The sequence below is a fragment of the Nipponia nippon genome, unplaced genomic scaffold (genome assembly GCF_047370975.1).
Source record: "Nipponia nippon isolate SJK-2023a ecotype South Korea unplaced genomic scaffold, ASM4737097v1 scaffold_1, whole genome shotgun sequence".
NCBI classification, from domain to species: domain Eukaryota; kingdom Metazoa; phylum Chordata; class Aves; order Pelecaniformes; family Threskiornithidae; genus Nipponia; species Nipponia nippon.
Window position 1 is genome coordinate 29,476,234 of NW_028262290.1, and position 21,790 is coordinate 29,498,023.

A 21,790-nucleotide genomic window follows, 5' to 3' on the forward strand; every position below is an offset into this window, starting at 1 on the left:
TACTGAATATTGACCCTAGTTAAACTACATCCAAACACATTACTCAGTAAGCATATTCTATATTGATTTTGCTCTCTTTCTCCTTTCAGTTTGCCTGAGTTGCTCTGAGATTAAACAAAGAACTTGTATCAAAGGTAAAAATAAAAATACAAAGTCAAAATAAGGAGGTATGAGGAATACTATTAACAGGGTTGCTATTAAGAAACAAAACAAAATTAGAACATATTAGGATGGAAATAAAAATATTGATCTTACTTTCGGCATCCTGAGAAAATTTTGGGTTGTTGGGTTTTTTGTTTTTTAAATCAAGTTTTTCCAGTTATATGACATTTAAAAGCTGGACTGTATTAGTCTGTGCATATTTTATTGGGTTCTATGGCAAAAAAATCAGGACTCCATTCTTTCACTGCCTATTTTTTTGGTATATTTGCTTTAATGAAAATGAAAACTATCACCACTATTCTGCCCACACACAGTTTCTACTGATTATGACCTCCCTGATTTAGTCTTGAATTTTAACACTGCACTAAAATGTAAGACTAATCCACATTTACAAATGGGCATCCACAATAAAAAACACTATTCCAGAAGAAGAAAACCACATTAAGTTCTTCCTCCCAAATGAAAAACACATCCATTTGTTTAATCAAGTCTAAGGGACATTTACAAAGGTCATTCCCCTGCAGCAACTTGTCAGAAATGCAGTGCTCAAACCAGAAATGGAGTCTTTTTAAGCATGAATCAGCTCACCTAATGGAAATTCTACAGATGCTGAAGTCTTCTGTCCTTTTTTTTTTTTAGCATTTGATAAAAACTTACCTCAGACTTCAGAGTTAATTTTAGAGCAAAAGCTTAGGACTATACGTAGGATATCCTAGCAAACCCAGTATACCTCTAAAATATTTATTAAGCATACCATTAAGATTACTCACATTTTGGAACTTCCTGAATGGCACAAACTGGACAATGTCTCTGACAGCTGGTTCTCCTGACGAGGACCTAAGAACTCCATTGTCACCATCAAGAAACTCCATAGCATCGAAGTCTGCTCCTCCAACACCAACAATGATAATGGACATGGGCAATTTCGAAGCATTAACTATGGCAGTTCGAGTTTGATCAAGGTCTGTTATCACACCATCCGTTATGATCAGAAGTACAAAGTATTGCTGTCAAATCAATAAACATTGTGTTATGACAAAGAAATAGAAAGCATGCAGGCATGTACACTTAGAAAAATGCACGTACAGACTACATACTGTTTTCACTTTGAGCACGTTCAATGCACTCATTCAATTTTACAATCAAATATCTAAGCTGTGGTCAGCCTTCATCTGTACAGTCTGAAGAAATTTATAAGGACAATGTAATCTTTTAAAAGAAGTCATCTTTAAACGGCCACCTCCCAAAAAGCCAGTGGTATCACCCTTCTCCTCTCCAAAATCCCCAGACAAAGCAACAGTTAACCGATCTCCCAAGTACTTGTCCTGGGACAGAAGGCAGTTTGTTGAGGTTTTGGACAGATAAGACCTGTAAAACTTGTATTTGTTTCCTTTCTGGTCTATCAACACCTTTATGAAATGCTACCCTTCATTCAGTTAAGAATGGATGAACAAGAGAGTGCTACCACGGGTAATGGAACAGGCCTTCATTTTTTCAGTGTATCCCTAAAATCCTAAATATAGATTAAAATGCATCTTTTTATGCTGAAAAACAGCATGCTCATTTTCAAATTCCTTTAATCATGATTCCTAGCTGCTTTATGAAGTTAATTGCCAAGGCATCTGAGACCACCTTGCAGTACCTTCAGTAATTTATTCAAGTACCACTTGAGCTGCTTCCACTATACTGCCAGGGCTTCTAAAAGTTGGCATCTTTGTTCTGGATTGAAGTATCAAGAACAAGGTGGAAGTACAAAGTTCAGAAACTATCAAACACTTTTTGAACTTCTGGTCTTCTCTCACTTGGTTCGTTTCAGATGATTACTGGGCAGCACAAATTGAAGTTCCGAAGGTACTCCCAGCACTCTTAGACATCTTCCTCTTCAGTACTTTGCTTCCCATCTTCCCTTATCTGCCTCCAAAATAACTGGTTTTCCCTTCTCTCCTGTGTTCAAGTATCACCTTTTCTCATTGCTCCCCACGACTCCATTCCCCCACTCCAGCAAGAATGTCTAAAAAGCACCCACGATCAGAGAAGGCTATGACCAGCAACATGGTAGCACATCACACTGTATTTATTTCTCTCTTCTTAAACTTCCCCCATACTGTAAAAAACAATGCCAAAACCAAAACCCAACTCAAAATATCTACGATATGCATTAAATGGCAAGGCAGCAAAATTTCTTCAATACATCCTTTCAGGCAGAAAAAAAATAAATCTCTTGCTAGGCAAATTGCACTCTCAGGAAAAAAAAGAAGTACAAGAGGTTTTTCTACTTTCCTAATATATATATATATATATATGTATATATATATGCACACACATATATATCTATATTGATGACAATTACTACTGAAAGGCTACCAAGGCAAAACCTTATAAACCTCTTGGCATATGAAAATCCATAGTTGTTTTCCAAATTGGTTTCCACAGGTAGTTTTATATGCAGAAATAGCTAATCTTATTTTCTGATTTTACATGACATCTGAGATACCAGTATTTGCTATCATCAGTTATTTAGGATATATATAGCTTCAGATTTGCTGAACTTGTATGGATTATTATCTAAATGATTCAATACTCAAGACTTGCTCTTCAGAATTCCTATTTCTTAATATGGTCAACAACTCATGCACACAATTTTAATAGGGAAGAGGGCACAGCACATGCAACACCTAAAGCTTTATAGTAAGGACAGTTAATTATCTGTGTTAGTACCTAGGTGTCAGGACCTATATCCTCCATTTCTTCGTTACCTTACTTCTCTGTCTCAGCTACCTGATGTGAAAGGTCTAGTTGATTTTTCTCAGCTGAGGTTAAATCACTCTCCTATATGCAAAGGCTTAAATTAGACTTTAACACCTGTATAGCACTGCAAGAGCTTTGAATAGAAGATACCATAAAGGTGCCACATATTTTTAAGTTGATATTTCAACTCTGAAGAGTTTATTTAGTTAATTTAGGAGGGAATTGTTGTGTACAATCTGCAAAAAATCAGTTAGCTTTTATCTTGTTTTAAGGGTACCAATTCACAAGGTAAATGGCCAGATGCCAAAACAAGTACGCTTACAAGCTTAAAAGAGAAATACAGTATTTATAAACTAGAAGGGAAAGAAAAAAGTAAGAAAAATACACACACTACTATAAAGAACTTACAGATGCTGTTTGCTGTTGTGTAGCTGCAGCAGCAAATCTTGCCACATGATTTATAATTGGAGAAAAATTTGTTGGCCCATATAACTTCACTTGAGGAAGACAAGCCCGATATGCATCAACAATGCCTTGGATTCCTAGAGAACACAAACAGATCATATGAATTTTTTCATATTAGAATTAGGATATTTTGAAGCACTCAATCTTCCTAAAACACTGTATGTATCAGTTAGTTGAAGTGATGATGCAAAGATTTAAAACTAACCATGATGAAAAAAAGGATTCATGAGCAATCGAGGCCTTCAGCTTGACCAATGCTTAATGAACACACTTAACATGCTTGGCTTTGTGTGACTAGAAAGGTCAAATACTGTATGCTCAAGTGCGTGTAACTGAACGACAACAGTCCTCTTTGCCTGGCAGCTTGTGGTAGTTTGTAGTGTGAACAGAGAGGCCATGTTGAACAGGCACTAGCAGCATCATACTCAAACCAGACAACTCCACACCAGCAGTTGAAGTAAAATGACGTGGCTTGGCAACATGAGAACCATTCCCAGCTTACCTGTACTGCGCCCTAGCTGTGTAAAACACTTCTTTCACAAATCATTACAGAAGAGAGACCAAATGCTATTTCTAATAACTAAAAAAATGGTTATAAAATTGTTTCCCACTACACAACTAAACTCATTATTTAATTAGAACAACATGCTTTACAGTTCACCTTTCAAGCGTTTTTATCCCTTCACCCTAGACATTTTATTCTCTAGGTCTGATGTTACTTTCTCAGACTTACCATTACAGAATGGGTTTGATGGGTTAAAATTTAATGGGAACTCATGTGACACCTGTCAATACACAAAAGACATAGTCAGGACTGTATATACAATCTCCTCCTGAAGTAAGCACTCATAGTTGTCTTAAGTAGTATATTTACATATTCCATTACCTGAAAGGAAGGAGGAATTTGTGCACCAAATCCAAAGGCTGGAAACATCTTATCTCTAAAAAAGCAATTTTAAAGAAAATTATGTCAGTGCTTTCCTTTAACAGCTGTCATGGTTCAGTAAGTTTAGCTAATCAGTGCTGCTTTTGATCATCAAAAATGTTGTTTATTAAGCATTAAGAGGCAAAATTAAATGGAAGTTCCCCCCGTAATTGTTTCTAGGACCAAAACCAGTCTTTAACACCAAATTGGCAAGAATGCAAACATTTATTTAAATTAATGCTCCTCTTTACATCACAGATGAAAAGCCTTGCTTGTCTGCTGTAAACACAAGCTTCTGCTTGTGATTATGTGATTTTGCAGTGATTATGAAGTCTTCTTTAGCTCTACATTTCATTTTTCAGAAGTTTAATTCCAATATATTTGCTGGCATCTTCAACACTGGTTTAAGAAACTACCACAAAAATCTATACATATCTAAAAAATTCATTTAAATACAAATCTAAAACTTACGTATCATAATCCTGAATGACCATTCCTACAGACCAAATGGCTGTTAAGTATTCATTAACTCCATTAGGGCTGAGGTAATGCAGAGAGTCTGGAGAGCGAGGGTCTCCATTGGAGCCTGTAAAATCTATCCCCACCTGTCAAATGCAGTATTTATATCAAATTGCTGTTAGAGGTAAAATTTTGTTTCCTATCTCTGGCAAAGCCAAAATGAAAATCATGGAAGAGTTGTAAACAGTAGTTACCAGGACATCTACAAATCTAACAGGCACAATACTTAGATGTAGGTTTCTTGGAATATTAACATTCTTAAAACAATGCCACTAGAAAACCAGCAGAAGCTCTGCATCTCTCAGAAGGGCTGAAATGACTTTCATCTGTTAGGTTTTCACTGTGTTTACTTTCACTTACCATTCACAGCAGCTCTTCAATAGCTGTTAGATTACTTTCACCCTGTGTCTTGCCATACACATCTTTCCTCTCAGAAGTATGACTAGCCAGACACCACAGAAGCCTAGAGATAGTTCTTTCTCTGACCTCCATGGGTCTTTGCTTTGGTGATGAGGCATATGGCCAGGGTGAAGACATCTTACTGTTATTTGTGCTGCATTTGGTTTGCGAATTACATAACTTAAGGGTCCTAACCCATATGATGGCTTCTGTATGTTGCTTTCATTAAGCAAAGGGCCTTGAAAACCACCATCAAGGGCAAAAGTGAAATCTTTGGTCAGGCGAATGGGGCGGGGGGGGGAAGAGCCCTTATGAAAAGGAAACCTGAAGTAAATCAGAGAACTGTATATTTCTCCTTGGTCTCCATCCATACATCTCAGCTAAATCCTAATGAACATAACTACAGGTCCAGAACTTTGTGCCACAAGTAAAGAAAATATTTTTTTCTAAACAGACTAGATGGACTCTGGCAAAATGGCTTCCCCCCTCTATGCTACAGAACAAAAAAAAAAAAATACAATAATCAAATGAAGAGCACAAGCATTCAATTATATACTTCAGTTTGTTCCAAAACTCAAAAGCTACTTTACATAAATGATTGAACTTACTGTGAAATTCAGCTGACACCCACCCATGATGTAATCAAGGAATGTGCATTCTACTATGATCTAAAAATAGACATTAAAGATAGAAATTAACTTTTTTTTTAATGGGAGAAAAACCATAAGTATTATTGCAGCAACTTTTGAGGTTCCAGATTTGTTATCTTTACCCATGCAAAGCACTACTTTTACTCTATAGATATCCCACCCACCCACTGCAGTGAGGATATTTACAGCATGGGCCATCACACACTCAGTGCATCAGAATCAGGCCTTTTACAAAATTACAGGCAGACAACAAAGCAGCTCCAAAAGCACTATCATTTATAAAACAACATATTACAACTGACTTACCAGATTTTAATTCACCATAAAACGGTGAGTTGGGAAATGCAGTGGTTCAGGAATGGCCTTACAAATCGGTAAGTGACCTTTGCCATATAGATGGCATCTTCAAGTGAGGGGACAGCGGAGGACAGATATGTGATTCAGCTGTCAATCTGTCTCCTTATATGAACCAGAGCCCTTAAATATTTACTGTGTCTGGAACTTTCAGACATTTTAAAGTTTCTTATAGTTTGAGGGTGAAGGCATACTAGATGTGAGTTGTTATGCCTGAACACTTAAAAATAAATAATCATACCAGAATATATTACTGACCTCACAGTGCTTAACGCTCACAATACCAGAGTTTTTATAGTTCTTTTTCTTCTGTCTTTTCTTTTCATTGATGCACTCAAATTCAACCTGCATGAATGCAAAAAAAAAAAAAAATCCAACAAAAGCACTATAAATATCATTTATGCAACAAATTTAAAAATTCTTTATTCTAGGACTGATACTTTGGGCTTGTATTAAAAATGCAGTTTATTTCACTATCAAGCAAAATTTAACCCAGCCTGCCCAATATCAGGAAGAAAAAACCCATTATCAAGACAGAAATCCTCTCTTACCCAAAAGCTTGCAAAAATGTTCGTTTAGACAACCGTACTTCAACAAGACGAAGAAATTCCATACCATTTTCCCTCTGAGAATTCTGCTAACAACTTTGTTTTTGGTAAAGACATGGTGAGATTCAGGCAAAGCATGAATCATTTCCAACAGCTGTAGCAGTAACATACAAAGTAAGAGGTATATGTTTAAGCTTTCCAAAATCAGTTGTTGAGGCTTCATCAACTAAACCAATACCTTAACCTCCAAGTGCAATCAACAGCTAGCCAGGTTAAGCAGCTCCTGCCATCATACAGTCACGATGGCACAACGCAGCATGTCTGGTGCATAAGTAGGCTAAGGACGTATTCCAGACATGCCTTCTGGCTCAGTGCCAGAAACAGATTCCACTGCTTTAAGTTAATTAAGGCTTAAAAAGTGATCTTGCAATTAATCTCAAGTGAAAAAATGTGCTAACAAGGTCAGCACCTGAGAAGTCTATATGCCTCTTCTTTACCTTCTTTTTTTTGGACATTTCACCACCAGCATCACTTCTATTTGATAGAAATTGTCTTTCAGGGACTTCGTTTTGTACTATGTCAGTTGGTGAGGCACTCACTAGTAACGGCCATGGGATACATAGCATGTACAATCTTTCAACTACATTTTATAATGCTCCAACCAGAGCAAATTAACAGCATGCCTGGGGGGAAGATACATCTTAAGGGGGGGGGGGGGGGGAAATCAGCAATTCTCTAGAGAATGAAAAGCTACCCATTCACTCCAGTCATACAAGATCAGCTTTTTCAGCAACTGAGGATAGAGTCACACCCATGCTTGCCTGCAGTAAACTTGAAAGAAGTTGTACCAGGTCTCCCGCAGGTGCAGCTGATGTCAGAATTGTGAAAGTAACTAAAGATCAAACTTGGAAGTACATAAAGTGAAATTCTAATGTGCACTGGAAATATTTTACAGACATTATCAAATTAATCAGATCACACAGGATTATAAGTTAGTTCCTTTTAAAAGTAGAAAAAACCTGGAGCAAATTATTTGTGTTGTCTCTTATCTTCATTTCATCTTACTGACACAGCAATAAGTTATTTAGAATAGGTATAGCCACAGTTCATATGAAAACAACTTTCTTAAATCATTTCCAAAACCAGCACAGGCAGATGATAACTTAAAACATCTTTTCTTCAAATTCAAAAGAGACTGCACCTATTATGCTACCAGGGGAGCGATGAAAATAGGTATTTGTATTTTCAAGGAGCCTTTACACAACACACTTCACACTGCACGGGAACTCACTATCACAGTTCTTACAAAAAGTATGTGCTCGAAAATATGAATGTACAAATCTGCTAGGTTTGTTTAATTTATGATACTGATCTATAACAAAGGTGCAACTTTTTTTTTTTTAAATGAAGAAAAACATCTTGTTAAAAGATTCATAAAATCTTCATTAAAAAACAGGAATAATTATTTTATGAAATCCTCCTGCTCCCCTCTTTTTTTTTGCGCACTTTAATCACAATAATAAAAAGGATCACTGTCAGCATTGAAAGCTAAACTGATACCATCTGGCCCCTGAAAATCTAGAAAAAATGGGAAAACACACATAAGAGCTACAACTAGGCAGCATATGAATTACATGTGTATGATACGAGTCCAAAATTCCTGACAAACAATATAAAACTAAGAGGCATGAAACTGAACCATGCATAATTCAAAATGACTTCAGAAACAGGTATCTAGAAGAAAAGCATGGCAGGGCACAAAGGGGCAATAAAAAAAACCCCACTACAGTCAAGGTTGACTCTTCACATTCAACAGCTCTGAAGAATTTAGTACAAATGCAACACTCAAGATGTCAGAAAAGTACAAGCAGGCACTCAATGTATCCCATTATTATTAATGCAGCAGCAGTTCTGCAGGTTTTACAGAAATAAGGAAAATATGGTAAAATATTTTGACAACATACATGTCCATAAAACAATGGCTATGTTGCTATGCCATCTTTCTTCTTCTAAATGTAAACATCATCTATTAAAAGCTTTGCAAATTATTATAGTTCGTAAGAACAGGAAGGGTAATTTCACTTTAAAGAAGAGCCACCTAATGTAACACATTCAATTGAGGTTTTGTGCAGTGGCAGAAATGTTGAGTTTTTTCATATTCACTAAAATACGCATGATAGTTGATAAGTGCCATACTTGAAATAAAGGACTGAGTAAAATCTGAAAAAAAAAAAAAAAATACTACAAGCTTTGGCCTTTTAACTGCAGTGACATTTGTACTGCATTCTGTCTTTGACAGTCTAAATTTTTTTATTTCCGTATTTTTATCATTAGTGAAATTCATTTGTGCTAACGGTTGGGTATTTAGATGTGCAATATTAAAAACTGTAACCAAGATATTAATCCTAGGAAAGTGGATGCATAATGTAAATGCTGAGTCAGCCTCAACTACAGTAGCATTGTGAAGGTGTAGCCTAACACAACTTCGATACCTACAAGTCAAGTGACATAAGTTTTGCTCCAAAATGAGTAAAAAGACTTATCAAAAACACACAGGCAGTTTAGACTATGTAAGACTTACAGGTGAGGACCGAGATGCTTCCTTCAGTTTTGACATCGTAGTTTGAAAACTTCCTATGAGATCATGAGACCCATCACTATCATAGTCATAGCACTCAACCTAAAATGAAGCATTATTCAGTGTTAGTAACAGAAAGGGCCCTACAAAAGCAATAAACGCTGCAATGGCATTTCTAGTTCAGGCAAATCTGAACATCCAAAACATTCCTAAATCTCTTATATCATGGAGTTTTTTCTCACACTGCAGTCTTAGAATTGCATAGTTGCATCTAAAAATATGGATTGAGACTAGGTAGAAGCCAATATACCCAGTTTTAGATCAGATCTTCCACTGAAGTGAAGGAGAGACAAGAATACTAAGCAGTATCAGGTCCCACACGAGCAGGTAACATCAATTATATTGAACTGTGTTTTGGGAGTGAGCGGGTGTCAGGAAGAGTAGGAAAACAATCTGTAGGTTTTTTTACTGTCATCATGGATTAAGAGACTTAGTTTTTCGGAGGTATTAAGGAAGTTTAACTATCTCTGAGCATCCAGCTAAAAATTTAGTAAATCAGTTATTCAGGGATCACAAGAGTTTTATTAATACTTTTATATTACTTCATTAATCTTCAGGATAACTCAGAATTTATAAGTATATGAACGTTCAGCCCCCAATCTAGAAACAAGACTTGAATATTTTTTGTTAAGATTAGCAAATTTAAAGTCACTATGATCCACACTTCAGGGATCTGAATGTCAAGTAAAAATCCCTCTTTTCCTGTTTTTTTTTTCCAGTGTTTAATGCTAAGCTTTACTATTTAATCAACTCGTCTCTTCACACCCCAACCCACAAAAGAAGGCAGAACAAGTGAAAAATAAACCTTTTTTTTTCCTGTTTGAGAATCTATTGGTTTGAGTGAGCATAATTTTACCACTGTTATTTTAACCTTATAGTGTCCTCAATTTTTGTGTTTTTAAAAGCCCAACTTATGAATGTGCCCCAACTGCCTTTCTAGATAAAAAACTGGGCGTTTATCTATAAATAGCATACACTAATTCCATCCACTTCTGATATTTTATTTCAGTTTAGCAACACAGACATGCTAGCTAACTTAGTCACAGAAAAACAAATTAAAATAAAATAATTATAAATAATAACAATAATAAATCAAGAGTCAAAGTAGGAATTCCCCATTATTTGGAATCAAAACATAAACATTAAGAAAAACTTTTCTGAATATATATATGGCTTAAACCGAACAGCTATTTTCATGTCCGTCTTTCCAGACTGAAAAAATCCTACGCTATATTCAAGAAACAATGTAGTTAATTACTTGGTCCCTTCATTTAGGAATAACAAAGTAAAGCAAACAACTTCAACATGCACTTTAGCTTCTGAGAGGAATTAACTTTCTGAAAACAAACAGTACTGTTGAAGTACAAAATATGATGCGTAGATTGCAAGTTCTATGCTGTGCAGAACATGCCTCTATGTTGCGGTTTGTACTACTCCTACATTTTGAATGCACTAATAAATAAATAAAATGCATGCACATGCACTGAATAGCAACTTAAATCTCACACAAGCAGCCACAGTACCAACAGACTAATGTTCATGGCAGATGCTGTGCAAAAATTCTTTTGAATGCCATAAATTAAGCCAATCAAATGCTCAGCCAAGTGCTTCAGTACCTGAAATTTAAAACTGAAGACATTTCCTGAGCCAAAAGTTATGACATCTGTCCACAGTTAGCACCGTTATTTCTTTTTCCTTTTAAAGGGACTAAAGTTTGTCTTGCTTGATATATTTGACCCATCTAAGCCAATTTTCAATACTTAATCCAGGCAAGACAGAAATATTTCTTTTGTTCCATGTATACTCCCCGGACACGCAATAGCACTAGGGAACCACATGATAAAATTGCATATATATTTTCCCCAACAGAACTAGGCATGCTTGCTCCAGATGAAAGGCTCACATTTTCAAAACACAAAGACTTCACTGACTTCAAACACACTCACATGGAACACAGCAACAAATCCAGAAGATAAAGAATCAACTTGGTTTGTGCATTGCTGGGGATACACAAACTAAGCCATTAAATAAGTGAAAAGCCACTCATTATGGCAAAGTTGGTGGTTTTACTTACTATGACAAATAGCCCATTATGTATGCAACTGTGCACATATAAAAGTGTTAGAAGTATTGTTTAATCCTTCAACAACATTATAATACAATTCTGTCTGCTTTTTAATGTTTGAAGTGATAGCTCCCAGATTTCGAAGTTAAGACGTAATCCTACTGTCTGTCTGCAAGTCCTTAACAACTCCAAGTAAATTCTATTTCCTCTGGAACTAAACCTACGCTTCTGAGGTAAGAGTCCAAAGAACAGACTTTATTAAAATGATGATAGAGCTCAGAATAACTCCATCTTAATAGACATATTTTAATCAATGGTCTATAGTTTTAGTATGGCTGTTTACTGAAAAAGAGAAATATATTTACAGTATATCATAGAATCATAGAATGCTTTGGGATGGAAGGGACCTTTAAAGGTCATCTAGTCCAACCCCCTGCAACGGGCAGGGACATCTTCAACTAGATCAGGTTGCTCAGAGCCCAGTCCAACCTGCCATTGAATGTTTTCAAGGACGGGGCATCTACCACTGCTCTGGGCAACCCGTTCCAGCGTTTCACCACCCTCATCATGAAAAATTTTTTTCCTTGTGTTCAGTCTACCCTCCTTTAGTTTAAAGCCATTATCCCCTGTCCTATCGCAGCAGGCCTTACTAAAAAGACTATCCCCACCTTTCTTGTACGCCCCCTTTAAGTACTGAAAGGTTGCAATAACGTCTCCCTGCAGCCTTCTCTTCTCCAGGCTGAACAACCACAACTCTTTCAGCCTTTCCTCATAGCAGAGGTGCTCCATCCCTCTGATCATTTTTGTGGCCCTCCTCTGGACCCACTTCAACAGGTCCATGTCTTTTCTGTGCTTAGGACCCCAGAGCTGGATGCAGTACTCCAGCTGGGGTCTCACCAGAGCAGAGTAGAGGGGCAGAATCACCTCCCTCAACCTGCTGGCCATGCTTCTCATGCAGCTCAGGATACAGTTGGCTTTCTGGGCTGCAAGTGCACATTGCCAGCTCACGTCCAGTTTTACATCCAGCAGTACCCCCAAATCCTTCTTTGCAGGGCTGCTCTCAATCCATTCATCCCCCAGCCTGTATTGATACTGGGGGTTGCCCCAACCCACGTGCAGGACCCTGCACTTGGCCTTGTTGAACCTCATGAGGTTCACATGGGACCACTTCTCAAGCTTGTCCATGTCCCTCTGGATGGCATCCCATCCCTCAGGCACGTCAACTGCACCACTCAGCTTGGTGTCATCTGCAACCTTGCTGAGGGCGCACTCGATCCCGCTGTCTATGTCACTGATGAAAATATTGAACAGCATGGCCCCAGTATGGACCCCTGAGGGACACCACTCATCACTGTTCTCCATCTGGACATCGAGCCATTGACCATTACGCTCTGGATGAGACCATCCAGCCAGTTTTCTATCCACTGAACAGCCCACCCATCAAATCCATATCCTTCCAATTTAAAGAGAAGGATATTGTGGGGGACCATGTCAAAGGCCTTACAGAAGTCCAGATAGATGACATCCACAGCTCTTCCCTCATCCACTGATGCAGTCACACCATCATAGAAGGCCACTCGTTTAGTCAGGCAGGACTTGCCCTTGGTGAAGCCATGCTGGCTGTCTCAAATCACCTCCCTGTCCTCCATGTGCCTTAGCATAGCTTCTAGGAGGATCTGTTCCATCATCTTCCCAGGGACAGAGGTGAGACTGACAGGTCGGTAGTTCCCCGGGTCCTCCTTTCTACCCTTTTTAAAAATGAGTGCAATGTTTCCCTTTTTCCAGTCCCCAGGGACTTCACCCGACTGCCATGACTTTTCAAATATCATGGCGAGTGACTTGGGAACTACATCAGCCAATTCCCTCAGGACTCTGGGATGCACCTCATCAGGACCCATAGACTTATGTACATTCAGGTTCCTCAGGTGGTCGCGAACCTGATCTTCACTTACAGCGGGAGGAACTTTGCCCCCCTGATCCCCATCAAATGTTTCGTTGACTCGGGAGGTGGGAGGAGAGAGGTTGCCAGCGAAGACTGAGGCAAAAAAGTTGTTGAGTACCTCAGCCTTCTCCTCGTCTGTTGTTACCAGCTTGCCAGTTTTGCTCATCAGAGGGGGTACGCTTTCTTTAACCTTTCTTTTCTGGTTGACGTACCTGTAGAAGCCCTTCTTATTATTACTCTTTGCATCCCTCGACCCTTCTTATTATTCTTTGCGTCCCTATATGGACATCTAAGAGCTGTCACAGCTATTTTGGGGAAAAGGGAAGCAGAAAGGAATGAGAAGAAAAAAAACACAGAAGCAGCAAGGGAAACAGGTTCTGGGCTTGTGAAGTTGTTCATTAGTCCGCTCTATAATTATGTACTTAAATCTGTACAGGTGCTTGTAACACCCAGATCCCTGTGGCTGTTAAGCATTTTCCAGGACTGCCTCAAGTCATATGACTAATACCTGTCACATGCAGATCATGCTCTCATTTTTCCTTCCCAGAGGAAGAATAGCAAGTATAGTGGTTTGTTTCATTTGGGTTTTTTTCCAAATGCTAAAATATCAGGTTCCTAACATGTTCATAATAGCTTATAAATGGCATTTTGATTGGTTGTTTAGCTTCCCCTAAAGGGAATTCCTGAAGAAAAACATTCAGAAGTTAAACATAATTTATTCAAGATAAGATTTGAAGATACAAAGAGTTAAAGACCAGTCCTGGTAAAACAATCACTTCATAGGTTTGGTTGACTTTCTGACAAAAGTTTCATCTGAGGAGAAAAGTTGCTACATCTAGTATCCACAAGATGCACCTGGTCCACATCTGTTATCTCAGCTAGTATATTAAGTGCAATTAATTTATCAGGTAGTATATTAACAGTTTCATTACTGTTCCCTGTTGCACCAGTAACAAAGTATTACAAGATCTAGAACATAGAGCAAAGCATATTCTAGCCTCTACCACACATCTTTCACGATACAGTATCTTAACACCACCAACGTTGGCTGATGCAACACTAAAGCTGTACAATCTAAATAACAAACTGAATTGGACATTTCAAAGCTACTTAAGTTCAACTGGTTTCCCAGACTTTCAAAGACCAACTTTTACCAGAGGATGCATCACAAACGTGAGATTTTTTTTTTTTTCCTAAAACTTGCATGTATCTCTGTGACTTTCAAATAATAAGAAACAGAAAGAGGCAATAACAAGAATAACACATCTTCCATTTATTACATATCCTACTTTTTTTTAATGTGTTGATTCATACACATATTTCACATACACTACCTTGATTGACTTATCCATGTCACTGTAGCACAGAGAATTGAGAGAGATTTTAAAGGGCCTCCAAACAGGATTCAGGTTGTTTTTAATAACCTGTTTGAGGGGGGAAAAAAAAAAAGTCAGAATAGTATTCTTCACAAGAGTGGAAAGTAGTCATTGTAATTGGTCATACCTTCATGCCATGATTTTTCTAAGCAAAAACAGTTGACTAATACTGCTGTCAATCACTTCCTGCAATCCAAATCCTAACATATAGGATATAAACACACTAAACATTCCTAACATGCAGTAGTATTGTCCAAAAGAGATGGTATCTCTCAACTCCATATTTTTCTACACTGCAGTGATCTAGTATATCGTTCAACTACTACACTGTAAAAAATTACATTTCTTTATCGTTACATAAATATTGGGGCTTTTTTAATAAGCCCACACATATATACATACACACAAACATATATGAAAGCATAAATTACTAAAAAAACATGGAAAAAGATTACATTGGAATTTCTGAATACATCAATGCTCTGGAGATTACAATTCACTCCAACTTACATTTACTCTGAAATGCCACTTATAGAAATGTTCCCTCAAGAAATTCATTGTATAGTTAAGCAGAAACAGTGCATGAGGATACAGACACCCTACTGCACACAGTCTCTCAAGCTGAATGCTAAATAAGTGATATTTAAGAATAATACTGAAGAATCTTCAGAATTTGTCAACTGGAAAGCATCTGTAATATACCCAATACACCAGATGATGATCTTAAAAAGCACAAGAAACTACACACAACAAGCAATACTTTATTAATAATACCTAATAATAGTAATACTTATACTTCCAGCACTGTAGGCGTGCAGAGAAAGAAGTCTCTCTTTCGAAAATGAAAACAGTAAATAATGGTTAGTAACATAAAAAGGTTTTTAAAATCTGTAACATAAAGAACTAATCCTCCAGACAGTTCTAGGCTGGAACAGGAAATTCTGGATTCATTACTGAAATTGAAGATGACTGAAATCCTCATGGAAAAGATCTATTTTATGCAGAACAACCACCTCATGAGAGAAACTATTTTTATAAATCTGACACAAAAGGAATTTATACTTCTTCAACATCCGTGCTTCAAAATTAATATGGTCACCACTTCAAATACGCACAGTACCTCAGTTGTGACTAGGGCCTGAGCTTCCACTACGGTGAGATATTTTGAACCTACTCCTACCCTGTCAGTTGCTGCCATGGGACCTCTGCACCTCCTCCTGGATGTAATGCTGCTGCTGCTCAAGCACGTTTTCCTCTCATGCAGCACTAGCCTTGGCTTGCCCTTGCTATGCAAGCATTCTGTACAATTACTTTCATTAGTAAATGGTTCAGCTAGGTGACACTGGCATAAGAACAGCACAGTCACAGGAATGCCCAAGTTCTAACCTCAGACTAGCATTGAGACGAATGTCCCTGTGTGAGTACGCACTACCTTTTCAAAATATTTGTTTTCTTCTAGATTGCAGAAAGTTTAAAAAACAAAAAAAAAAGTATTTTCCTTTAAAATAGGAAGGAATAAACCAAAATCAGAATAAGGTAGACTTCCCGTCCTATCACAAAATCAGTGGAAGAGCTGAGGTGATTTCTGACAGGTCTGCATGTCAACTACCAGATCATTCTCTTCTTTTTGTAAGGCACTGTACCTCTAGTCCTGTGACACACTGGAAATCAAATAACCTTAATCTCTAGGTTGTTGACTGAAAATATCCTACCTCTGTTCTGTGAACCATCACCCAGTTTCCATCTCCAGTCTGCTTGTGGAATTCCAGATAAGGATCTGACTTTCCAAAAAAATCCTGTATTTAAAGAACATGTAATTATCGCAGAACAGCCTGTGGCATGAATGCCATTAAATACTAGTTAAAACACACTTAGATTAACAAAAAGTAAACTAAATATTCAGGGAACAAAAGCTTTAGCTGAAGAAATGCACGTCTGATTATATTACCACCTGTGAAAGAGAGGAAGAAAACGGGGCATGTCCATCAATTTACGATAAAAGTTCTGCAGTGTCCACATACAAAATACCTGACAGTTCAGGCAAAAGAATACTTACACTAATAACTACTATGATGCATAGTTAGGAAACTAAGGATTTCATCCAGTTCAAAAAAGTATCATTAAATCAACTGGGAAAAAAAATAAAACTTTTTCCATTATTATTTTTTTCTTAATTTTGTTTCTAAAAGTCTTTCTAAATACAGTATTTTTAGCCAGCACCAAAATATTTAACATAACAGATTTACACACTCCAAGTACACTCCTTACCATTTATTTGAGAGAGCTAACAGGTAATCATTTATACATCTATTCAAACCAATGGATATACCAACACTCCTTTATCTTTATCATTAAATGTAAATCTTTACATTTAAATGGAAGTGTGTTATTCACAGAATATCCCTGTAATGCACTTGCCTTATTTAGAAATTTTATAATTCATTTCAAAACAGTCAGTGAAGTTACTCTGAAGCCATCTTTCTTCAATTTCTTTTTTAGTGTAAGAAAAATCTTAATGGATTTAATTATTTCAGCAAAAAAATAAGAAAAAAACATTTTAATGTTTCCTGTTCTGACAAGATTTTGATTTTACTACTTTATCAAAGAAACAGCAATCACGTAAATACCTTATTGTCCAGTTTCCTTGCTTCTACTTCCAATACAACCACCCTGTTATCCTTCACTTCTTCTGCTGTAATCTAGATAGGCAAACAAAATAAAACACTTATATTGTATTCAGGAACTACATAGTTTTCACATATTCACAACACTCCTATGACAGGTCTATTAAAAAAATCATGTTTGCTCACAAATGAAGCATTAAAAAATTAGGTGGGGGAAGGGAGGAACAATTTGATTTGACATTGGGATACACTAGATCATGACACTGACAATTAAAGATACTGCCCAAACAGTAGCACATCAGATGGCCTAATTATTTTGATGGATGCATGAGACGTAGATTCATAAGGTGGGCTGCTCTCTTTTTGGATGTCAAAGAAATACTAGTGGAGGAAAAAAAAAACATTTTAAGATGCTTTTTACAGCATTATAGATTAGACATACCGTGTTCAAGCTACTAACTAACTAAAAAAAAAAAACACAAAAACATTTAAGGATAAACGCTGAAGAGATTTATTGTCTTAATTGTCTTACCGTAATACTTCCTGTTCCAGCAGGTCTGCCATTTTTAAGTACTAATGGTTTTGTTAGAGTCCTGCTAGAAACTATCTGCAAAGACAAAATTGAGTATCAAGCATTATTAGCACAATTTAACAGATTTTCAATGTTTTCTCAGAAGTGTGTCTACTCATCCTACAGGTCCTTCTTTACTTTAAGAATGAAGGATTCATTTTAAATGGTTACTGAATTTCATTTCACAACGCTTTCGTTTTCATAATGCACTTAAAATAAAAGTAATTGAGACACAGGGGAGGAAAAAATCCCAAGAGGATTCTCCTGAGAAGTGCCTTTGAAGGATCTATTAGAAAGAACAAGTTAAAAAGAAGCTGCCCCATTATGATAGCACCAACAGCAGAATTTGACAGAGAAATGGAAGTGAATCAACAGTAAGCAGAACCGGAATCACTGCTTGCCTTAAGTGGAAAGCAAATTACAACATTAACATGGCCCTTGTGAACACTCTTACGTTGCTATACACTGATTCTCTTCTTATGGAGCATAAAAACAAGGATTTGAGTATTAGAGTAAATAAACAGCAATTACTACTTCGTGCTCATCAACAGTCGACTAACTTTCAGACAGCAATCTGGACAGTCACCATTCTAGAGTACATTTCAGAGCATCATCTCAAGACCTTTTGCAAATAAAATGTATATACACTGAACCGAGGCTTGAAAACACAAATGAAAGGAATACTATTCAACTTAAGAGTACCCCAACTACACAAGAACATAGTGATAAATTTAAGATAAAAGTGGTTATGATTTGCATTAACTTATATGTTCTTAATTCTAAGGGAAATCATCTGTGTACTTACTTGTCCCAGTGTACATTCAAATTCTCCTAAGAAGTCATCATCATTCAGATCAAAGGTTTTGTTATCGATGTCATATACTCCAAATTTAAGTTTCTGAACAAGCTCAAAATAGTAATCAATTAGGAATTTCTTAGCAAACTTTGGGTTCAAGGAATTCTTAACTCTTTCTGTGCGATCAACCTGCAGTTAGAAAGATATCACTTTAACCAGTATTTCACCAACCAAACAAGCACTCAAATCAAGCATATTATTAAAAGACTTTCAAAAGTTCTTCTTAGTATAAAGTATAAAGCCCTATCTTCCTACAAACCTTTCATCAAATATAAATAACCACATTATATTACGAAACTAACCGCTGTAAGTCAGAGATATTTGAAGACCTGGGGTTTTTTTTGCTCGCTGTAAGGATTATCTATTCCTGCATAGGGAAGACCAACATAAAAATGGTACATTGTCAAATCCAGGTTGAAACCCTACTTTTGGAGTACTGTAGTTACAAAAGCACATTTAAGCACTTGGAAGGCTGCCGCTGTTGGTCCACACATAGCTGGGGGAACAGTGCTAAAAATCAGACAGGTGTAAGCATTTATTAGAAAACAATTATTAGTGTGCTACCTGTATAACTATTATAGACATAATCTAATGGAACATATTCAGAGGTGCTGGTACATAATTAAAATATTTTAATGAAATCATACGCTCCAGTGTTTTAAAAGGTCCAACAAGTGAGACTGTGCTTTTAGCAGGTTCACGAGAAGCATCACACTGTACCTCATACCACTGCTGACCACTCGTGTTCTGGAGAAGCACACACAGCGGGTCCGACTTGGAACCAACATCTTTATCCAAGAGATTGGTGCAGGCAATAGTCAGCTCCACCTTTGTCACACACTGTGCCGCCATTTGTTAAGCTAGAAAGCAGCAACAGAAATCATTATTTTAAAAATGGACTAAAAAGCAAACAATGGGACTATCACAATGTATTAGTTCTCTGACTAATCATTAGAATTATTAGCTTGTGAGGAGAGAGATTTGAGGCTCCAAATGCAAATTTTAAGATTTACGATGTACCAACATTACAGTATTACTGTCACACTCTTGGCTTTGCCACATAGGTACAAAACTTCATTTCAAAATTTGCACATAAGAAACAAGATCAGGCTTCTTAGAATGCTTGAGGAACCAAATGGAAAACAGGATACACCACAAAGAAAGCACGGTGGTTTGAACGGCTGACAATAAAACCTCACATGCCTTAAATTACACACTGTAAAGCCCACATGAATGCCAGTATCTTATAATGTAGATATTAATAACAATTCGATGAATAAGGAAAAAAATCCTATGATATACTCCCTCACCAAACCTTTGTAACAGAATGCTGAAGCCATGAGCATGGCAGAATTGGAAAAGGAGTTTAAGTGGGTAACAGGAATAGGTGGTCTTGCTTTAGTAAATCTTCAAAAACAACTACACTTTTTAATAATAGGGATAAACAACTTTGAAGTCAGGAAACAACTGAGAATTAGGAGAAAGTATTCTTTCTGGAGGTTCATTTAAAAAAAGAACAACTGAAAGCTTCCTCTTAAGCATCTTAATCATTCTCCACTGGAACTGAGAAGACCAGCAGATATTACAAACCTACAGAAACAACTTCATTATCAGTTATGAATCCCACTCTGGGATAATAGGCATTTGCAAGCCTAATTAGGTCTGAGCAGCAGATATTTTCTATATTAAAAAAAAAAAAATCTCTATAATTATACTCTTCAGGAATGCAGTTGATCATTTCCAACACCTCTCTGGGCGGTGAGCCTCTACAGTACAATTGCCCTTGACACTAAACAGAATAAGGAAGGAAAGCATCTGCTTCTATCTAGCTAGCTCACTTGCATCATACACATATAGTGTACCTGAACATGAAACTATACTTAACCAAACACATCTCTCTCCCTTTCACTGCACTCACATGACTTTTGGTGAAAAGGAACTTTTTTTAGAGGCAAAAAGGGAAAGGAAGATGGAAAAGAGGAACGATGAACTGCAAACAAGAGAAAGCAAACACTGTGGTCTGAGGGAATTTTCCTGAGGCTTCCTGTATTCCACTAGGGCACACTTCACACGTTGCCTCTCCATCTCTGTTTTGCCATCTTAGAGATGGACCTTTTGGAGACTGAAGTAAATATAAATGATCTGTAAAGGAACCACTCAAACATCCATGCACATACATTACTGGTAAGAAGCATGTGAGATACACGGAAATCCCCCTGCACCTCCCAAACACCATCTTTGAGTATCTTTTGCTCCCATGACTTGACCAAGTTTCAGTCATTGTCCTTGAGGGAAAAAAAGTGAAGCTCTGAGTTCTAAGCATTTAAATTGTTTTTAAACCAATGTTTTTGAGGCTTAGAAAGCATACCTTTAAAAAGCAGTCTGCCCCCTTTTTCCTGGTTCTCTTTTTATACTGGTATTTTCCATTCCCTATTGCTTTCCTGGCTGCCAGACAGAGCTCATTAACAGTCAGTGGCTTTGCCCATAGAATCCAGTACAGACCAGTGCATGACTCCTTAATGGCTGTTTCCAGAAAAACAACTTTCTGCTGACAAAATGATGCTCTAATACCCACTGATGCTGCAACAGCAAGTAGAAAGGGTTTTCATGAAATTCAACAGAATTCAAAGTTGAATTGAGACATATTTCTCAAAACAGTGAAAATTTTCTTGCTCTAACTTCCCTGAAAGTCCTTATTACTACGAGTCCCCAAAAGGACTTGTAGCCACATTTCTTTTGTGAAAGTAACATTTCCAAAATCACTGGTAAATGGATAGCATCCAGTCAACCTAAAAATCTGGTGAGCCTTTTTGTGTGTGTGTGTGTGTGTGTGTCTGTGTGTGTCTGTGTGCGTGTGTCTGTGTGTCCCACTTCTCTTACATCACAAGTACTTTCTCACATGAATATGTCAATTCTGTTACTTCCTCTCCTCCTCCACGTATCACTGA

The 21,790-nt window shown here is 37.2% G+C and overlaps 1 protein-coding gene across 14 annotated transcripts in view; it reads right to left on the reverse strand.

Annotated features, from left to right (window-relative positions):
* Positions 1 to 21,790, reverse strand: part of CPNE3 (copine 3) — a 43,046-nt gene that overhangs the window by 13,675 nt on the left and 7,581 nt on the right. For all 14 annotated transcript variants that reach the window (XR_015703099.1, XR_015703097.1, XR_015703096.1 and 11 more), the window contains 14 exons: positions 19,563 to 19,702; positions 18,792 to 18,971; positions 17,948 to 18,022; positions 17,419 to 17,490; positions 16,504 to 16,587; positions 14,750 to 14,839; positions 9,352 to 9,450; positions 6,481 to 6,567; positions 5,827 to 5,886; positions 4,772 to 4,905; positions 4,262 to 4,316; positions 4,109 to 4,160; positions 3,319 to 3,452; positions 933 to 1,169 (listed from right to left, as the gene is read on the reverse strand). Coding sequence is in view for 4 of the 14 variants with exons in the window: in XM_087750359.1 (XP_087606485.1) it covers positions 933 to 1,169; positions 3,319 to 3,452; positions 4,109 to 4,160; positions 4,262 to 4,316; positions 4,772 to 4,905; positions 5,827 to 5,886; positions 6,481 to 6,567; positions 9,352 to 9,450; positions 14,750 to 14,839; positions 16,504 to 16,587; positions 17,419 to 17,490; positions 17,948 to 18,022; positions 18,792 to 18,971; positions 19,563 to 19,694 (1,491 nt within the window). In the remaining 10 variants the exon portion in view is untranslated. The remainder of the gene's footprint in view (positions 1 to 932; positions 1,170 to 3,318; positions 3,453 to 4,108; positions 4,161 to 4,261; positions 4,317 to 4,771; positions 4,906 to 5,826; positions 5,887 to 6,480; positions 6,568 to 9,351; positions 9,451 to 14,749; positions 14,840 to 16,503; positions 16,588 to 17,418; positions 17,491 to 17,947; positions 18,023 to 18,791; positions 18,972 to 19,562; positions 19,703 to 21,790) is intronic.